The 21,043-nt window shown below is 33.3% G+C and overlaps 1 protein-coding gene across 1 annotated transcript in view; it reads left to right on the top strand.

Annotated features, from left to right (window-relative positions):
- Positions 1 to 9,676, top strand: part of CCT7 (chaperonin containing TCP1 subunit 7) — a 69,975-nt gene extending 60,299 nt beyond the window's left edge. The window contains exons 10-12 of the mRNA XM_035352888.2: positions 5,288 to 5,439; positions 6,979 to 7,167; positions 9,242 to 9,676. Coding sequence (XP_035208779.1) covers positions 5,288 to 5,439; positions 6,979 to 7,167; positions 9,242 to 9,459 — 559 coding nt within the window. The 3' untranslated portion in view covers positions 9,460 to 9,676. The remainder of the gene's footprint in view (positions 1 to 5,287; positions 5,440 to 6,978; positions 7,168 to 9,241) is intronic.
- The last annotated feature ends 11,367 nt before the right edge of the window (positions 9,677 to 21,043 follow it).

Genomic DNA, 21,043 nt, shown 5'->3' with positions numbered 1-21,043 from the left:
GATTCCATAAATTGAAAACTTTTAGAGTGTAAAAAGTCCAGTGAGGGGTTATACTTCTTGTCTGAGCAGATGTTTTATATAGAAAAGTTTTTATGTAACTTTTTTGTTTATTTTATATAGAAATGGGGTGCTGCATTGTAATGCTTATGTTGGGTGTCCTGCGTTAACTTGTTGAGTGTGCTGAGGCCAAATATTATTGGTCAGGAGTGTTGCGCCACACTCGTATATTACATTACAGAAATGGGGGGGGGAATGTTGTTATAAAGTTTTGGCCTGATGTATAAAGATGAAAACAGAGGTATCAATATTGATAAAATGATTAAATCTGTTTTAACTTGCTTCCATAGACTCATTGCTGAAGTTCTTTTAATTATATCAGAATGATGCCAGGTGCTACTATATCAGAATGAAGAACATCTATGAACAATAATAGCTTCAATGCCTGAAATGAAATATTGTATATTTTTGTTACACAAACTCCATATGAAGCTTTTGGGCCTGAACATTTCTTTGATGGCTTTTGGTAAAGGTTTTAGTGGTAATTTATTGCTTACTGGACAGCACTTAAAGGTTTGAATTTGAGACAGTTGTCAGTACTTATGTATTACTTTGTTGATCATTGGCAGAAATTACTAACTGGACAGCACTTAAAGGTTTGAATTTGAGACGGTTGTCAGTACTTATGTATTACTTTGTTGATCATTGGCAGAAATTTTGGCAATGGCTGCCGTTTATTACTTCAGAATTCTGAATGACATGCTCATCCATATTTGGTATTAAATCACACTACTTGGCTGCTACTTTACTGGTTTCACACCCAAATTGCAAGTTGGCTAAATGCACAATCTGAAAGTAGCTGATGGATTACAATTAAAAAAGTTATTAAACAAAACAAAATTTGTTATCTAAATTAAAAAGAAAATAGTTGTCAGAACATATATAGTTTTATCTGCAAGAAATTTTATCTTTCTCAATATGCCATTCAAGTGTATTGACGGCCAAATATTAAAACTTTCAGATTACCATTTATTCAAATAATTGTAATATATTAATCACTAAATAAAGTTAAAAAAAAACTTCCCCAAAGAGGCAAAACTTGAGAATAAATAATGACAACCTACTCTCTTTTATTTATTCCATTTTTCTGTGAAGTCTTCAAAAAATACATATTTGTATGTAAATACACTGCTGGCCATTAAAATTGCAACACCAGGAAGGAATGATATGACGAATGTCAAAATCACATAAAAGGAAGAAGAGGTTGGGATATGCAAATGATTAGTATTTCAGTGCATTTAGACCATGCACGAGGGAGAAATGACGTCTAAAGCACTGACTGAAAGAAAGGTTGTGTAGTTGATTTCTCATTCGGAAAGCACTTAGTAAGGTCAGAATTTGCTCAGAATATTGTGTTATGCCTCAAATAAGAAATGTTTACTGCTAAGTGTCTTAATTCGATAGAGGCAGGATCGTAGTCTATCCCGAGAGGGGATTATCGTTCCATGATATCACCCGTCGCACTGGTCGACATCCAACCACTATCATGCGAATATGGAATCAATGGATTGCTGAGGGTCATACTGAACAACATGCGGGATCTCAACACCCTAGCTTGACTAACGCCATAGAGGACAGACATATGCGAGGTCAGCTTTGCAAAACCGTTTGACAACATCACGAACCATTAGTCAGGAAATGGGCATGCTTGCAGCATGCCAGTATCCGCTCGTAGGGTGCATCGATGTTTGCAGCAACATGGACTATCAGCACAGCGGCCATTACTTCGGCATTACTTGACAATTGGCAATTACTGGACAATGTAGTATAGAGAGATATGGCAATGCAGGTGTGTGGAACGACAAAGTTGGATACAGGAGGGGTACCATGTCGTCTTTTCAGATGAGTCCTGGTTCTGCGTGCGTATTCTGATGGCATATGTGTTTGGAGGCTCTGAGGAGATCGCACGTTACCTGCTTGGATTCGATATTGGCATAGGGGCCTGGTGTGATGGTTTGAGAAGCCATTGGGTACATGACATACATATCTCTAGTTTGGATCGACTGTAATTTGAATGCAGATCAGTATATTTCGGACATACGTCCAGTAGTTGTGCCCTATCTTCGAGGCCTGCCAAATGCCATCTTCCAACAAGATAATGCAAGACCGTATGTTGCAGGTCATGTTCTGACCTTCCTTGATATACAAAGTATTTGATTGCTGTCCTGACCTGCACAGTTTTCAGATCTGTCACCCATTGAAAACATCTGGTCATAGATTGCTGAGAGACTGGCCTGCCACCCCTCTCTAATATGGTTAATGAAGTGAATAGCCTTGAAGCAGCATGGAATGGGTTACCCCTTTCTGTCATCAGAGCCCACTTCGACTCCATGCCTAACCAGGTAAGAGTTGTTTTAGCTGCCAGGGCCATTTTTAGCAACTATTTCTACTAATTTCGCACCCCTGCAAACCCTCAGACTGCTTAAAAATTCGATCATTTTGTCTTCATGCCATACTGTTTATGCACAGTAAATATCTTTTTGTATTTGCATTCCTTCATGGTGTCGCACTTTTAACCTTTTGAGGTCGGGACTTTGGTAGCAGTAAAAGCTACCAAAGGACTGGGAATCTTGAACCGAATGCTTTTCCCCCTTTAAGAAATCATCTTCTGTTTGCAACAAAGATTCTTGTGTGTAGTTTAATGGATTCTCAGAGGGGTGCATTTATGTCGCAAAAGAAAGACCTTTGAAAGAGATAAGTGGTTAAAACCCTAGGGATGTCAAATTTGACATTTCATTCCACTTTTCAGCCTGGAAAATGGGGGAAAAAGACATGGCCACTAAAGTGGACAACCCCGTCTTTTCAAAGAGAGGACTTTATGGTCACTGTAATGGCCATCCCGTCTTCAAAAGGTTAATGGCCAGCAGTGTAATTATAAGCTTCTTTGCTTCTTACTACACCTTACAGCATTTCAGTTTTCATAAATTATGTATCCTTTGAAGAAAATTACTAGTAAGTATCTTCATCATTTGTAGATAGATGCTCACTGGTAGTTTGTTTCTTTTCGTAGGCTTATTAATTTTTAACTAAGGAAAGAAAGCTGTTCGCATGTAAATGTATTACCAAATAAAGTTTCTTACTGCAAAATTTGACAATGTAATAAAAGTTAATCAAATTTGTGTTTTCAAATCATTGAATAAGATTTATGTCCGTGTAAAAAATTAATTACCTGTTTCCAGATTTTTTGGAGCATTTACTCATGTTGGATTTTACTAGTGAAGATAATGTAATATTGGAATTGATACCATCAAAATCTTCAAATTCCTATCACAATAATGCTAATTGATTTACAGAAAATGTATTTGTGGGCTGCCACTTTGAGACCACTGGTCTACTCCATAAAGTCTTGTTGATTGTATTGAATTTTCAGGTGTTGTTTGCATCAGTATTCTGAGCTATTTTATATTGTTGAATTTTTAATGCACAAGATTTTTCATTATTTTTGGAATTGAGTCACTGTCATTCCTGTGGTAGTCATGTTAATAAATTCATGGGTCTATCAAGTTTGTCCACAGCAATTAGATTATATAGAGTGTGTTGGAAATATCTTGTAACAGTCACCCTTATAATTTTATTTATTATATTTGGTATATCAGAAATTATTTTGTATTTGTTGCTATATTTTTAAGTAACAAGACTCAATTAACCTTTGATTTATATTTATTTATTTTTGTTTTATGCAAATGATAATTTTTAATTAATGTTTTAACTTTTAGAATTAAAGTTTCAAAATTTTACTTTTGTTATGTATATAATTGAAATTCTTCCTTCCCTTCCCCCGGTTGGTTCATATTTGTTTAAGACGTAGGTATTAATGCCCACAGTCTAAATATGCATTGTTGATTATTACAGTTAGAAAAACATTAATGCTTTCTCATTAATATGATATGAAGCATTAGTAGATCATGAAAATGGTTCCTGTTTTGGTAAATACAGAGATTTCATTGCACGGTTTTTCGAAATTATCATAAATATTTGTGATTTTTATCATTAACAGAAAGACATCCAGATACATTCAAATGCAGTATTTATATCAAAAGTCTTTTTGTGTTTTAATTTCTTCATCAGTGTCACTTTTTCAGTGAGGCTTATTTTTGTGAGCATTTTCAGACAGTAAATATTACTGTGAACTTCGTTGCCTCATCGTAAATCATTGCCTTTCATCTTTTCTTAATTCAAAAGTTTTATAGTTTCGCAGTCTTATCAACAGTGAATTGGACTGTTTTTTTTATCTGAGAGGCTATGGCGATTTTTGGTGTTCTACTATATTTCAGCATAGATTAGGCATAAAGATATCGGTCATTTTAGACGTAATGTGCTAAAACATTATAAATATTTTAATTCATTGGAATTTTCACTTCACAAAAGCCATGTAAAAAATTAGGTTTTATGTTTGCAGAACTCTTGTTGAAACTTTTATTGTAAAACACAAAAGCACCATACCCTTCACACAACCCTCAGAAAATCTTATTCCTCTAAAATAAAATGTATTGGAAATGTTTATTTTGGAAAAGTAAAATGTTTTTATTGTAATTAAAAGTGCATGTCTAGAATAAACATTTAAGGAGGGGAAGCAATAATCACTGTAAATATTTGCATATGAACTACAGTTTTCTGATTTGTGTAGTCTGGGGAAATTAATGTTTAATTCAAGTAATATGGAAGAATGTTATATGCAGAGCCGTGCCAAGATATTTTTCCGCCTGAGGCAAAAAGGTAAATGCGTAGCCCTATATATATATATATATGTATATCAAAATATCTATACTTGCATTAAAAAATAAATGTATTAAATCAAGATATCATAATTCTTGTAGCATAATTATACCATAATTCTTAAAGTATTTTTAATCGTAGCTTTATAAATTCAGACAAATAATATATCAAATAATTTATAACTTTCAAATGAAAATGTTAAAAAAATTCTTTTTTTATAAGTAAGAAATAACATCGAAATGCACATTGCATTAATTTCCAGATTTTCTTGCAATTCTTCCTGTTGTTTTATTAATTTAAGTTGGCTTTATTTTCTTTAATAATAAATGACAGATTTAAAAACATAATTGAAGTAATTTTTAAATTCGTATAGCCAGTCTAGCACTGAGGCAAGTGTCACTTGCCTCACTCCCTTGTCCAGGCTCTGGTTTTTAAAAAGTATCTGAAAATAAACATTTATAATTTTATTTATATCTTTATTCTGATTTGGATGCTATTTCTTGAAATTTTGCAGATTTAATATTTTTACTGGTTGCCCTAATACTAAGACTGTTACTCTGATACTGAGAGGTGGTGCTGAACAATTTATTGAAGAAAGTGAGAGATCCTTACATGACGCTATTATGATAGTAAGACGAGCTTTAAAGAATGATAGTGTTGTTGCTGGTAAGTAAAACTTTGAAAAGGCATTCTGGTTTTTGGTTGAGGATTGAATGTTGTTAGCAGCATTGTTTGCCATATATTTTGTGAATGCATATGTATGAATTATAACATTTACTGTGTTTTGCATTAAATGTTAAATAGCTCATTTTTAAGGATTAGTTCTATTAAAAATATTTTATGTCAATCCATTTTTACTAATAAAAGGCTTTTGACTGGTATTAATTACATTTAATTAACTAATATTAGTACATTTAATATTTTAATTAAAATAAATACATCTTATTGTTCTAAAATTTTAAGTATTCTGATAGCAATATGGAATAATCTTAAACCATCATAATGGACTCCCAGAAAAATTCACTTTTATATAATTTAGTGTTACAACCACATTGTTATTTTGACTTTAGGCACAAAGTTATATGAATAGAAAAAATATATTATTACGAATTTTGTATTTAGATAGGTAATTTTTGTAGAATTATAATTGAAATTGCTGTATTTCCCCATGGAATGCATCGCGAGACAAATTTTAAGAGAAAGCTGTGCCAGAAAAGTAAGAATATAGGAGTATGCATTATTTAACTTTGAGTAAATGGATATCGGTAATTTGTATTGAAACTGAATAAATGTAATTGACCATTGTGCGGGCTGTAATTCCATCATCTTATTGCTTTCCAGAAATTTCGAGAAGCAGAAAGTACTAGAAGTTTCTCACAACCGATTGAAAAGTATAAAATGCCAGAGAGAGAGAGAGAGTATCTCAGCTCAGTTGCTTAGTTGTTGTTGCGAGTTTAGTTCTGCATGAATTGAGATATCACAGTTGTTCTATTTAGACATGTTTGCATTGCGAGGTATTTTAATGTTTTTAGTAATCTGAAGTATAAATACTGATTATACTCCATGATATTGTGAACACTTGTACGAATATCTCTGAGGAAAATTCAAGCGTTCTGATATATTTCTTTTGATAAGAATATATTTTATCAACCCATTAACATATATATATATATATAGAGAGAGAGTATATCGGATTTTTTTAACCTTTTAACTGTCATGCCCGAAATAATCTCGGGCACAGCACTGGTATTCCAAAATGTCACGCCCGGATATTACTCGGGTAAATTTTTTTTCAGTGCATCGTATTGTTATACCTGAATATATATAGTGAGAAGTTTATTTCGGCATCAGTTCAACAGACAGCAGCATTTTACTGAAGGTTTTTAAAGGATAGAGGTTAAAGTTCAAAATGCGCGGCATTTTTTTTTTTGATTTTTTGACTGTGAGGCAAACATTTCATTTTTGAAACAAAAAAAAAAATTGACAATTTATGCACCCAAACCATCAAAATAACTTGACAGTTAAAAGGTTAAAAAGGATTTTATGCAAGCATGTGCTATACTAAAAATAATTTGGATTTAAATATAGTTGTTATATGTATTATACATAACATTATCACATTTATATGTATTATACATAACATTATCACGTTTATACTGAAGTTTGAAATTGCTCATAATTCAGAAATTCTGCTATTTTATTTAGGTGGTGGAGCAATAGAAATGGAATTGTCTAAATTCTTAAGGGATTATTCAAGAACGGTTAAAGGGAAAGAGCAATTAATTATTGGAAGTGTTGCAAAAGCATTAGAAGTGATTCCTAGACAATTATGTGATAATGCAGGCTTTGATTCAACAAACATTCTGAATATGTTAAGGCAAAAGCATGCCACAGGTAATTTTTAAAAATTTTCTTGCTCTTTCTTTTATTGCATTTCATATTTCGAGGTGATTAGAAATGGTGACTGAAGGTGTCTTGATAGTAAAATTTCATTCAGAATTTAAAGATTTGAGGTTTTTTTTTTATCAGCTGGTGTTATAGATTTGATTACACTAATTCAATTTTAAAGTGTGTGTAAAATTTTAAATATATGTAATAAGTATGCACTTTTATTTCAGTGATATACGAGTTAAGAAATATATTATATTACTAATTTTTTTTGTCTGTCTTGATTTTTGCAACATGTACTGAAATTCTGCGAAATATAGTTGCAATCGTGTAGGCATAATTTTTTTTATCATAATTACGTATCAGAAAGCTGTCCAACTGTTCAATGACTGTCCAATTTATTAGTGACTTTTTCAGTGTTTAATTTAAAGAGTGTGCATTTTCTATGATAACATAAATTATTTAAAGAGAGTAATATTAGCTGTTAGTGCAGATCAGCTAGATGTTGTGGATATTTTTGGAAAATATAAGCATTTCTGTTATTTGCAGGAGTTAATCCATCTCCCAACAGATTTTGTATCCCTATTTTTTATTTCATTACTGATTTTAACATATGCTGCTGTGGTAATTTTATCACCCTAATGTATTTTTATACATAACTTGCAAAGTAGTAAATCAAGTATATCTGTACTTTAAATAAAGTAATGTGCATTATCTGAGTATTAACATTAAAAATGAGTTGATTATGTAGTGAGGTATATATTATATGATGTGTTAACCTCTTCATGATGGATGAATCATATATGTATCAGTAATTAATTCTCTTAGGCGACTGCACGCCACTTAGCACAACTATAGTTTTAACGCTTTGTAGTATTTATTATGAAAAATCGTAATTAATACATGAAATGAAAGAGCAAGTCGGAACAGTTTGTTGATACGCACATGAGCCAGAAATTGTTAGCAGAAAAAATTGTGACTGGTGAACATTACATATTCAAATCTTGGACTACCTCCAATTCTCTTTGACCTCCTTCGATTCTTACAATCATTCTCTGCTTTTGAACTTCACCTAAATGCCTTTGAGCCATAACTACTGAATACTGATCAATCCTAGACACCATATTCACTTTAAACATTACACAAAAGGAAATTTCAACATTTGTTCAATTGTGCACCACATTGTCAATCGCTGAACTTTCATATTTTTGCCGCTAATGTTGTGTGGAAATACCTTTTTTTTTGTTCAGTTGCATTTAATTAACTCGAATAATTATACTATTAGAAATTTGTTGCATCATTAACTTAGTGAGCATGTTTTTTCTCATTATCATTTAATTTTGATGACCAGTGTAGATCTATATATCAGTATAGAATATAAATTATTTTCAGTTATGAATTATTAAGAAATTTTAGCAAGATTAATCATCAGTCTTTATTCTGGGGAACTAAAAATAAAATACTGTTTGTCAACAAAAGTTCTCATTTAAGTAGTTGGTTTTCATTGTATTTTATTTTAATCAAAGTTTCATGGAAAGCCCCCCTCCCAAAAAAGTGCATCAGTTTTGTGCAAATAAAAGTATAAAAAGATCCGTGTATAAATTATCAGTGTATGAGTGATCGGTGAATCAATGTCAGAAATGCGGATGTAATTTTTTTAGACTTAAAATTGCATTATAATCTACATTAAAAAAATGTGTATAATACAAAGATTCTCCCTTCCTCCCTCGAAAGCAAAAGACTATAAATATATAAACATTTATGTAGGCATTTTACTTAAAATTTGTACGAAATTTAACAAATTAATAAAATTTTTATTTGCACAAAACTGATGCACATTTTTTGGGGGGGGGGTAGCTTTCCATGAAATTTTGATTAAAATAAAATACAATGAAACCCAACTACTTAAATGAGAATTTTTGTTGACAAACAATATTTTATTTTTAGTTCCCCAGAATAAAGACTGATGATTAATCTTGCTAAAATTTCTTAATAATTCATAACTGAAAATAATTTATATTCTGTATATTTTTTTAAATGTTTGAACATTAAAAAAACTATTGCTCATTATATTTTACAGGTGGTATTTGGTATGGTGTTGATATCCACAATGAAGATATTGCAGATAATTTTGAGGCTTGTGTTTGGGAGCCTGCTGTTGTCAAAATTAATGCACTTACAGCAGCAACAGAAGCTGCTTGCCTTATAGTATCACTTGATGAGACGATTAAGAATCCCAAATCTAATGTTGATCCACCAGGTCCTATGCCAGGTAGAGGAAGAGGACGGCCTTTTTAAAATAACTCATAAATAGAAACTGTTGTTTTGTACACTAACATTGCTATTACACTTTGCTGTGCACAGTTGCCCTGTGATGTTTCATTTCATCATATACTGTGAATAATCAAGCTTCCAATGTCTGACCATCTATTAGAAATATTGAGTATTTGTAATGGATTATCCTTTTTTCATTTTCATTGTGGGCCCATTATCTTAATAAAATATTTTATTGCAATTTGTGTTTTTTAATTAATACCAGGTAACGTAACATTATTGTTAATTCTTTATTTTTATGCTATCTGTAACCTGGCATGCATTGCAGTGCTATTTGAAAGAAAGTGTTTGTGTTTTAACTGTGTTATGAAATTTTCTCTTTACATGTATTTTTCGTGTTTCGAGGCCTGTGTCACCTGATACCAAGATTGATAATGGTTTGGGTGGTGAATTTAATTCTCACAATTTCACTTTTCCACCTACAGCATATTCTTGGTGCTTCATTCTTAAATTTAGGGCTGTGCAATACATACACAGAGTTGCCAACTCTCCCGATTTTCGACCACTCTCCCGCCAACCCGATTTACAATATATTTCTCCCGACTTTTTCTTATTCTTAAAATTTCTCACAATTTTTATGGAACTTGGCTTAATACTTCATTATATGAACACACACACGCAAAAAAAAGGGATTTTGAGTGTCTGAATGCAGCTGAATTTTCTCTAGATTATATCCAAAACCTTGCGTATCAGACGGAGAATTTCTGCTTTCTGAGCGAGCATACGTATCCAGAAACGTCGTTCTCCAATGGGCATCGAGCTCCACTGCGTGTCATTTGGCATGTATTAGCCAGTGAGCTCAAAGCAAGCTAAAGGCTGGTATTTGAATGTTCTTTAGTTATTTCGTTCATCTTGTTCTGATCTGTGTGAGTACACGTGCCTTCGGGAAATGGTTTTAGAAATTATCATCTTTTGTTATGTCTGCTAGAAAGGTGAAATACTCCTTTACGTTTCAAAAATAGTACACAGTTGACTTTCCGTCCATTATTTCCTCAAGGAAATGTAATAAATTTGCGATGTGTACCATCTGTCATTGCGATTTTTCGATTTCGCATGGTGGAAGGGCGGATGTTCTCAATCGTGTGTACACAAAAACACAAGGACAAAGTGAGTTGCTTTGGAAAAAACGAAAAAATAAGTTTTTCTTCGGAAACACTATACCAAAAAGTTATTAATGCAGAATGTCTGTTCTCTGCCTTTTTACTGGAGCACAACCTGCCACTAAATGCATAGGATCATGCTGCAGCTTTATTTAGAAAAATGTTGCCCAATAGTGAAATCGCTAAGAAATGCTCAATTGCAACAGGTGCAATTGTTAAAGAAATGGGTTTGAAAAATAAATGCATTAAAACAGCTCCGTTTTGCCTCTCTATGGATGGGAAGCAATAATACCGATTCAAAATTGTATCCATTTGGTGTTTCTTTTTTTAATCCAGAGTCTTCAGAAATTGAGTGCAGCTTACTTTCTATCCCCATTTTAGAAGGACATTCGACAGGCTTTAATATAGCACAGCTAATTATTAAAACTTTTAAAAGAAAATGCAGTCCCTCTGGATAATTGCTTAGCACTTGGTGCCGATAATGCACCAGTATTGGTAGGCTTGGGAAGACTGGTGTTGCAGGCATCTTAAGAAAGGAAAATTCAGATTTTCAGATTATGAGGTGCACCTGTCATCTCTTAAATTTAGCAGCTGAAAAAGGGGCAGCTTCTTTACCAAAGAATGGGAATGAACACATTATTGATATTTATTATTATCTTGGAAGGAGTGCTAAAAGGAAGGAAAAATTGAAACAGTTCCAACACATGCATAATACTGAAATGAGAAAAAATTTTTAAATATGTATGTACACGCTGTCTGTCTGTAAAGAAATGCTTATCTAGAATCCTCGATCAATGGAACCTTCTTGCATTTTTTAAAGAAGAAGTAAATGTTTCGAGAGTTAAGGCTGTATTGAAAGTTATAAAATACCTAAAGTAAATGGAGGTGTAGTTACTATTTCCATTGTTAAATTACCATCATAAAAGAGTACACCAAAAATTTAAATCAGCGTGTAGTGTTAGTTTGGATCAAGTAGTGTGTAATCTAGCATTTTCCAGGCTTGCTTCCTGTAGCTCATCTGTTTCAGATGAGCGGGCTTGAGCACATATTCCGGTCTTGCTTCTCATTGCTTGTCTGTTTAAGATGAACAGGCTTGAGTAAAGTGTACTCGAATGTTCCCCAGTTTTGCTTCACATATCTCGTTTCATATGAATGGACTTGAGCAGTGCATAATCAAACATTTTCCAATCTTGCTTCCCATTGCTTGTTTCTGAAGCTCATGATGCCTTTTTCTTTCATGCTTGAGCTGTAGATCAAGGAATAAATTTTCATTTTTGTGGCAAAATTTGCTGCTGTTTTTGCTTTTACCTCTTCCAACAAACTGAAAATGAGTTTCCTTCAATGTACTTCTCACTTTTGGGAACAAATAAAAGTCATAGGGAACCACACCTGGTGGATACAGAGGATATTCAAGCACAAGAATGCACATGGCTGCTAAAAACTGTATGTGGGCTGGTGTGTCGTCCTGATGCAGAACCTATGCATCGTTCTTCCACCAATGCGGTCTTTTCTTACTCTTTCCCTCAAGTTGATTAGGAATTCTTTGTAGTATTTCTGATTATAGATTTGATCCTTGGCTCAAGCGAACGCAGATCGTTGTGATGGGCACTTGCGTTTAATCACCATCCAAGCATATCACAGTTTAAATGATTTTCGAAGATTGTTTATGTGGTCAACAACAGGTAGGATCCAAGAATGATAGTCAGTAACATAGCATAACTAGTGATAAGAAGAAATGTTGACTTCATTTCAGGGAGAATGTAGTGTAGTGAGTTGAGAAAAATGTGTGTAAAATCAGCATAGCCTTACTACTACCAGCCAAGTGGGACAGAAATTGCAAGAAAGAAATGCCAGTAAACAAGATACATATTCCGGCAACAAATGTCATTAAATAGTAGGCAGGAAATACATCTAATCGTGATCTAAAGTGTGAGCATTACTGCAAAATAAGCACAAAAAACCTAAATTGTGCTAAATTCAAACAAACACAAATAAAACAGAAATGAGATTTAATATATTAATTAGGAATAGTAAGAAATAATATGAATGAACAGTTTTGAGCCTCAATCCTTTCAACCTCCTTAATGATTCGAAATAAAGTAACATCTTATCTAATATATTGGTATATTCTGATTTCAGGAATTTTACATTTGTATATAAAATAACTGGGGACTGATTGCCTTTTGAAATTCAGTCAAGACTGTAACAGGTTCAGATATTTCATTGATACTGCTATTTTCACATAATTTGGGGAATTTATTACTTTGGGTTTCTTGTGTTGCTACTGCAGCTGTATCGTGTCCCATACCAGGAGGTACCTCACAAGGAACATTTTTGGGTTTAAGTGCTTGGGCAAAACTCAGACCAGGCTTGACTTGCAAAGAAATTTTAGATTTTCTGATGGAAGGAAACTTCGGGCAGCCCCAATATGAGGCTACATGTGGTTCCTGGTAATCAGTTACTGGTTTTCTGGAATCTGACACACTTAATGCACCAGGAAGCCAATTTCAACAGCTTTTCTTTATTTTTCCATATATCATACACAATCGTGTCACAGTTTCATACGATTCTGCTATAAACCGAGGAGTAGCACCTGCCTCCATCTTTTGCAAAATTTGTACTTTTTGCGTTACCGTCAATGCAGCATGTTTACGTTTTTCAACGTTGCAAGTAGTAAAATCATGAGTGCGCTTCTTATCTGTGGTATTAAAGAGGGCTAAAATTTAAAATATTTGGATACAAAAATAAGGCAGCACTAAACAATCTCGTGAAATAACAAAGCTCAGAAAATACAACAACGTGAATTGTGAACTTGAAAGAAGAGTTGAGTGAATCGTCTGCTTTTTTTTTTTACCTCAATGCAGATTAGAGGGAAAAAAACTTTTATCATGATGTCAATAATTTGGCATTTCCATTATGATTCGCTAATTATGACGTCATTATTCGGTAAGTATTTTTTTTTTTCGATATTTCATACTCATTATTGCAGTTTCCGAAACCTATAAACTGAATGTTTATATTTTGAGAGGTAACGCAGATTTCAGGTCGGTGGATTTTTGGTATTTGACTGTAGTGACACTGCTGATTTGATCCTCAGGCAGCCATTCAGTCATTAAGACCCCTGATATTGAAAAAAACGATCAGTATTGCTTTCAGTTTTGACTTGCTCATTCATGGTGATGTCAGAGTCTTCTAGTGCATTGATTGACACTTTGTTTCTGGGTCTTACTGGAAGTTACTGGAAGATCCATGTTTCAACACATAATGATATGTGAGCAAGTCTGATTCTTCATTGAATCATTCCATGACATTAGAGCAAATGTTCTTTCTTTAGAAAGGTTTTTTTTTGGAACCATTTTTCGCACAACTTTTGTCATATTTAATTTATCGTGCAAAATTTTTTTTACTTTCTCCTTGTTAATGTTCACTGTGTCTGTAATCATCGAAAAGCTCAGATGTTGTCTTTTCTGCACAATTTTATAAATTTTCTGAGTGTTTGATTCAAATTTTGAACTCTCAGATCAATCAGGATGTTCATCATCTTCAATCTTTCCTGTCTTAATGAAAATATTTATGCCATTCATAGCATTATCACCAAATACCTCCTTTAACATATGAAAACATTCTGTTGACGAAATTTTTAATTTTATAAGGAATTTGAAGTTATGTCCTGCTTGATTTTTAAGTTCACCATGATCGTGGCACAACTACAGAACAAGGCTCAAAAGCAGACAGAAAGACAAATAGTGGCTGCTTTTGAAGGTTCAAAGTTGCATTGCAGTACCAACCTTTCCGCATGCGACCGCGATAGGAGTTTCGCATTCTCTTTATATAATTGTCTCACCTTTTATAAATATATAACAGAGATAGAGAATAATAAAAATTATCATCCCTTTAGGCCTTTGTCACAGAGGCTGAGTTTGTAAGATAAATTTATTTTCCATAACTTGACATTTCGCATATATTACACATCTTGAAATAGTTAGATACAAATTAATATTTCAACACTATGATATATTTTAAAACAGATTACAATACAAAGTCCCATATAACAGTTCTGGCAATAATATTTTTTTACAGTAACTGCTACTATTGTCGGAGTCATCTGTTTTTAGTTCACACAAAAATTTATGAATGTACGTAAACTTCAAAGCTCAAATCTTCATTTTTCACAATGAGCTAATAAAAGTACAGTACAAAGTCTGAGATCCGGACTGATTTAAAATCTGGACCTCAAAGCCAAAAACAATCTTTTTTTTTTTTGTATGCTTTACGCATGTGCATGCCATTTCCCCTCCCCATAATAAAACGTGCAGAGAATCCCGATTCTTAATTTCACTTTGGCACTAAATAAAATACCTCGTTATTGAAGAAACAATCATTTTAGCATAAATTTGTGTGATCCGAAACATTCTACATAGAAACATCGCTGATTTTACATCTGATAATATTTTATATCCCTGATGCCAACATGGCGAATCGTTATTTATTATATTTTGCTTTCATTTCTGCACGCTTAACAATACATTTGAGTAACGACTCATGCAGCAATGCCTAAGCAATTTTTTTTTTTTTTTTTTTTTATATTAGTAATTGAATAAGAATAAGTGGACATTACACTTGGTGATGATTACAGATTTAAGCTAAATGTGCTAAGAAATGCTGATAAGGGGAAATTTAACAAAAATTTTTTTTCTATATGTTAAAAAAAGATTTTTTTAATGATACTCATAGGGCAAAAGATTACATTTAGTGCTATTTGAATTAAGAATAACTGATTAGTTATTCATGTAAACCTCCAGACCTGGCACCAAAGATCGTATGGCTGCACTGGGCGGCAGAATTTAGGGAAGACAGCATTTTTGGAATTTAGAGAAGCACCGAGCAACAAAATTTTTAAAATCTAGGGAAAGCACTAGGACCCAACATTTACGGGTGGCAAAACTTTAAGAGCTTAGGGAGGCACTTGGAAGCGGAATTTAGGACCTGCAGAGACAGCATCGGCTCTTGATAAATCTTAAGTATATGTGGGAATTTATTTATTCAGGACTCAGATAAGCCTTAAACACAAAAAATAAGTGTGTGTGTGAATAATAAGAAATGAGGGGACAAAAGTGTAATAAATAACTAATAGAATTCAGACTTAATTGTTCCAGTGTGCAATAGAAGCAAAACAAAATTTAGCGGAACAACTTGCCTTTTGTCGCCAATCTTGGGAAACATAGCCAATAATGCATAGCAGACGATATTAAGCTAGGCTAGGATTCCAAAGCGAGACTAAGCATGCACAAATGCTGCAAAACTGCACAAGTCTAAACGTTTCGGAAACGATACAAGACCTTGAGCATTTAAAGGAGTAAAGATTTTTCTCTCTATATATCATGAAACTAAAAGAGCATGAATGATACAAGTGTTAATGAATGATTGGTTTGAAAATTATACTTTACTGTTTGAACTTTCAATTATGTCGAAAGAGTTTATAATCCTGGAGCTGCAACAGAATCTATAAAGCGAAAGCATGTTTCGATATCCATTACATAAAAAGGGGAATTGCTGAAAAATGATAAAGATTCCGTCTCAAAATTATGCAAGGAGTTACGGCATTGGAAAGTCAACTGTATATGACATAAGAAAATAGAAAAGTGACAAAGTGATGATTGAATAGGTCACTGTCAGAGTGAGAGCGTCCCAGTGACAGGTCCGATGCTAGTGGCTCAAGCCAAAATATTACATGAAGAAATAAGCTTAAAAACTGAGTGCACATATATGACAGGTTGGTTAACGAAATTTAAAAATTGCCATGATATGAGGCAATAAAAAAATTCAGCTGAAAAAGATTCAGCGGATACTGAACTATATGTAGAATTCATTGAACTCATTAACAATGAAAAATTATCTCCAGAACAAATTTACAATGCTGATGATTTCTGGCAATATGTACCATGGAATATCTTGGCAACCTCTACAGAAAAGGCTTCAATTGGCATCAAGGATTCCAAAGCGAGACTGAGCATGCACAAATGCTGCAAAACTGCACAAGTCTAAACATTTCGGAAACGATACAAGACCTTGAGCATTTAAAGGAGTAAAGATTTTCCTCTCTATATGTCATGAAACTAAAAGAGCATGAATGATACAAGTGTTAATGAATGATTGGTTTGAAAATCATTTCATACCCGAGGCTTGGGAACATTTGAATTCGGGGTGGGTTTACCTGATGATGCAAAAATTGACCTAGAAAGCTGCACTTCTCATATTATAAGTTTTATTGAAAAAATAATGTATCCGTATTATTCTTGCCTCCAAACTTTACGCAAGCCTCTGGATATCGGAATAGTGCACGCGCCGAAATGCAGATGTAAAGTAGCATTTTTAAAATCTATGTTAAATATGGTAATCTATGTATGTAATCTATGTTATATAGATTTAATCTATGTTAAATCTATGTTAATAATGGGAAAACTATTCAAGAATTTAAAAAAAATATTTCAGCATAAAATTTCCGCTGCCCAACCGGTACATGGTTAGCATTGCTCAAGAAGAAGGCATGGATGTTTTTAAATGTATAGTGTTGGTGCGGCATAGCCAAAAGTCCTCTCGTATGGTTTGGTGGAAGGGGTGGGAGACCCTCGAACCCGTTCCTTGTGGCTTCAAAATTGGGGGCTGAACTGAGCTAAAACACTGTCACCTGTAAGGTGCTTAAAGCTGTTTGTTGCCAACGACAGGCATAATCTTGCGCTCCTTGCCACGAGGAATTTTGTGGGCTTGGGTTGACATACGTCAGACAAGTGAGCATAGGTAACAACAACAACATAAAATGTGTTGAGCATCCCAAGATGGTGGTAATATGCGTCTCCAGATACTTTAAAAATTCTTGGCATAATTTATGCGCAACTACCATATTTCATGACGAAGATGATAGCTGCGAATTTGAAGGTTTTTGGATATCACAGACCAAAGTTGAAATTTTTCAATTAGTGGATTTTGTAAAGAAATGTGGAGAAGTAGTAGTAAATGAAGATGATATAACAGAAGTTTTTCATTGCGATGACAATGCTCCAATCATGAATCAATTAAGAGACGACAAAATCTGTAGTATGGTTCTAGATCAGGAAAATACCGCTACCGATAGTGAAGAAAGTGGCAGAGAGGTTATTGGAAATGAAAAAAGTTTGATTTACAACTTAGCTGGAATTCTCGACACAGCAATTACATGAATTGAACAATGAGAATTTTGTAACTGAACAAGAAATTATGTCTGTCTATAGAATTAAAAAGAAAGTATTAACACCCCCCAATCAACTTACATTGAAAGAAATGTTTACTAAGTAAAAGTTTAATATTTGTTTGTTTACTAAAGAAAACAAGCCTTTTTTTTTTTTTTTTTTTGAATTTTGAATTTTGATACCCTTTAGATCAGTGGTTCTCAACCTTTTGATTAATGCATACCACTAAACAAAAAATTGAAAACCTTTAGTTACAAAGTACTACTACCACCACCACTCTTAAACAAAGCTCAGATCGCATAAATTTACGATTGTTAGAGAAAAACCTCAATCAGGATTTTGGGGTTTTAATTTTTGAATTTAATAGTTAAAAATACTTTGCTTCTTTGTGTACCACCTATTTTTCTCTTGCATACCACTGGTTGAGAACCCCTGCTCTAGATTATAATTGCTTCATTATTTCATAAATCACGATTTCATAATTTTTGTTTTATAATTTCTACATGCCATCTTACTAGATTTAAGCTGATGATGAAATATCCGGAATCGCCGAAATCCCGACGAGTCCGGATCTCGAACTTTGTAATGTATTATAATGTTTTTCACAGCTTACCAAGACATTCATGAACTGTAGTAGACAATGCCCAAATGAAAATACATATTTTAAGTAAATCAAAGCACAAAAAGAAAAAAAAAAATATTCAAAGAAATTTGAGTACTCATCTGTTATTGGGACCTGATTCAGAAATTTCTGGATGTATAGGAGCATATATGTGCATATATATATATGCTCATGTATATGTATATACATCTCTGAATCCAGTCCTGATAACAAGAGAGTCCTGGTAACAGGAGAGTAGGTAAGTTTGTTCTATGAATTAGTAATGCCATCTGTGTATCGAAAATTAAATTAGAAACATGAGCTCTGAAAATGTGATGCCTGCGCCACATATGGGCAAATATGGTGTGCACAAAAAGCATTATCTGTATGAGGGTAAAAACAAAACTGCTAAATGGTTAAAATATGGCATTTATGTAGTTAAGTTATGGCAAAATTTATGGCACCTTTTAAATCACTCAAATGAACTCCAAGTTTTCCAGATGGAGGTATATGTTAATATTAAAAATTAACAAATATTTAATATTACAGTTACATACATACAAATATTCAAAATTATAGTTTAATATTACAGTCACAGTTAAATGCAGCCTTGAACTTCAAAGTTTAGGATAAGTCGAATTTTCAAATTGGTGAATGTGAAACTGAAATCCGATACAATTACACAAGTTAAAAAAAATATTTATAAAAACGTTCACAAGCCCATTCTATGAGAAATTGTTATGGTCTGATTTACTTTTGGGAGGGTGCCTTACTTTGATGTTATCAGTGTTCTCAACGGAATATTTGGGAATATTTCCAACAGATGGGCCACTTTTTCTAGAAGCCTTCAAGATGTCACTATCAATGTCACGATTTTGAATGTCACTATCAGTTTTCGTCGACATTTCTAATGGTTAAAGTCTTTGAAAAGGATGTATTCTCTCACCTTTGTAGGTTCTTACTCTCGCAACACTGTCTTTTCCGGGATAGACCACTAAAATTATTCCAAGAAGCCAACTGATGTGCCAGATATGGTCATGCACAATTAGAAAATCATCATTTCTTCTTGCTCCCTTATGGACTAAAAGCACAAGATACTCATTTCTAAATCTTGGCCAAAGATTTTAACGTAACTTCTGCAAGTACTTTATGTGTTTTATTAAGAAATTGTGAAGAACTGGAGTTTGCTGTTGCTGCTTCCATGTATAAACATTCTGGTTGTCAGAGGTACCAATTCATTTAGATCATGTTGTATGTAGGTCGGCTGTCTAGCATTTATTATTGACTCACAATCACTTAGGATGGTGCTAAGCTATTTGTAATCGACGGTGGATTTTCTAATACTCGATCAAGAAGTTTCTTGTGTGTTCTTACCATCTGCTTCCACCACTAACCCCAGCATACTGCTATGGGTGGAATAAATTTCCAAGTGATTTTCTGAGCCAGTTGAGTATATGGCTATTTTGTTCCAATCTAATGTTTCAAGCACACTGTTTGGTCCTGCAAAGTTCGGGCCGTTATCAGAGTAAAGAACGGAAATCCCGCCTCTTCTTACAATGAATCGTCTTGAGGCCTGAATGTAAGTATCTGTAGTGAGTGACTGGACTGATTCAAAATGGACCGCTCGGTATACAGCGAAAGTAAATAAAACGATCCAGGTTTATTTACTTTAGGTAGAGAGGATCAGCTTAATCCACACCCAGACCCTCAAAGACTTGTTTGAGTAAATCTTTCTCTAGGTAGCGTAGTGAAGGGAGCTTCCACAGGTTTAGATCTGCAACGTTTGCAGTTAGCTATTTAGATAGAACTTGTTTTACTAACTGTTTAGATTTAAGAATCTAAAACGTTTCCTAAGTCTGGTAAGTAAAATTGAAGAACCTACATGCATTACTTTTTCATGCTATTCACGGAGATTAACTACACCACTGGCAGGTACAAATCCTCCTTTTCATCACTGTCCACAGATTTGTTTCTTATTTTCAGAAGCCCTGTATTATATGCTAATATATATAAAGCTTTTTATTATATGTTTACTATAAAATTAAATTTGAATATAAAATAGTATTCGCTTAAATTTTCTTAAATAGACTATTCTTTTTTTAGCATGAAGTAAACAAGCAAAAAAGGGGAATAAAATGTAATAATTACTGTAGACGCTGCTTAATGTGATCGCGGCTAATGCTATCTTTCGAATATTGCTATCGAATAGCCGAAGTCCCATCCATTTGTACACGAAGGCATGGAAAATACTTTGCTTATTGTGATCAACAATTCGGTTAATAGGATAAAAATATTATAGACTAAATTATTTTAAATTGAAGTAAAGTTACCAAATAAAGTCAAAACGGATTATAAAAATTTGCTAGGGACAAAAAAATGTCGTTAAGAATTAAATCAGCAAACAGCCTGGTTTCGATTTTAATCAAACATTTAAAATTAAGCAAAAAAAAAGCCTACTTAGTTTGGCGTTCAGTTAAAATAATTCTATCGATTTTGAGGGCGGTCAAACATAAGTCTCTCTTCTTCAAGATTTAGAGAAAGAAAATTTGAAAGCTTTTTGCATTTCAGATTTTATATTACGCCCAAAAGGGCGTTGTTTTAACGTTTTGTGTTCTTTTATT

Source organism: Stegodyphus dumicola, chromosome 10 (genome assembly GCF_044657685.1).
Source record: "Stegodyphus dumicola isolate Sdum_Otavi_A_Nest chromosome 10, ASM4465768v1".
Taxonomy (NCBI): domain Eukaryota; kingdom Metazoa; phylum Arthropoda; class Arachnida; order Araneae; family Eresidae; genus Stegodyphus; species Stegodyphus dumicola.
The sequence above is the reverse complement of the archived record's forward strand: the minus strand, read 5'-3'. Positions and strand labels throughout refer to the sequence as shown.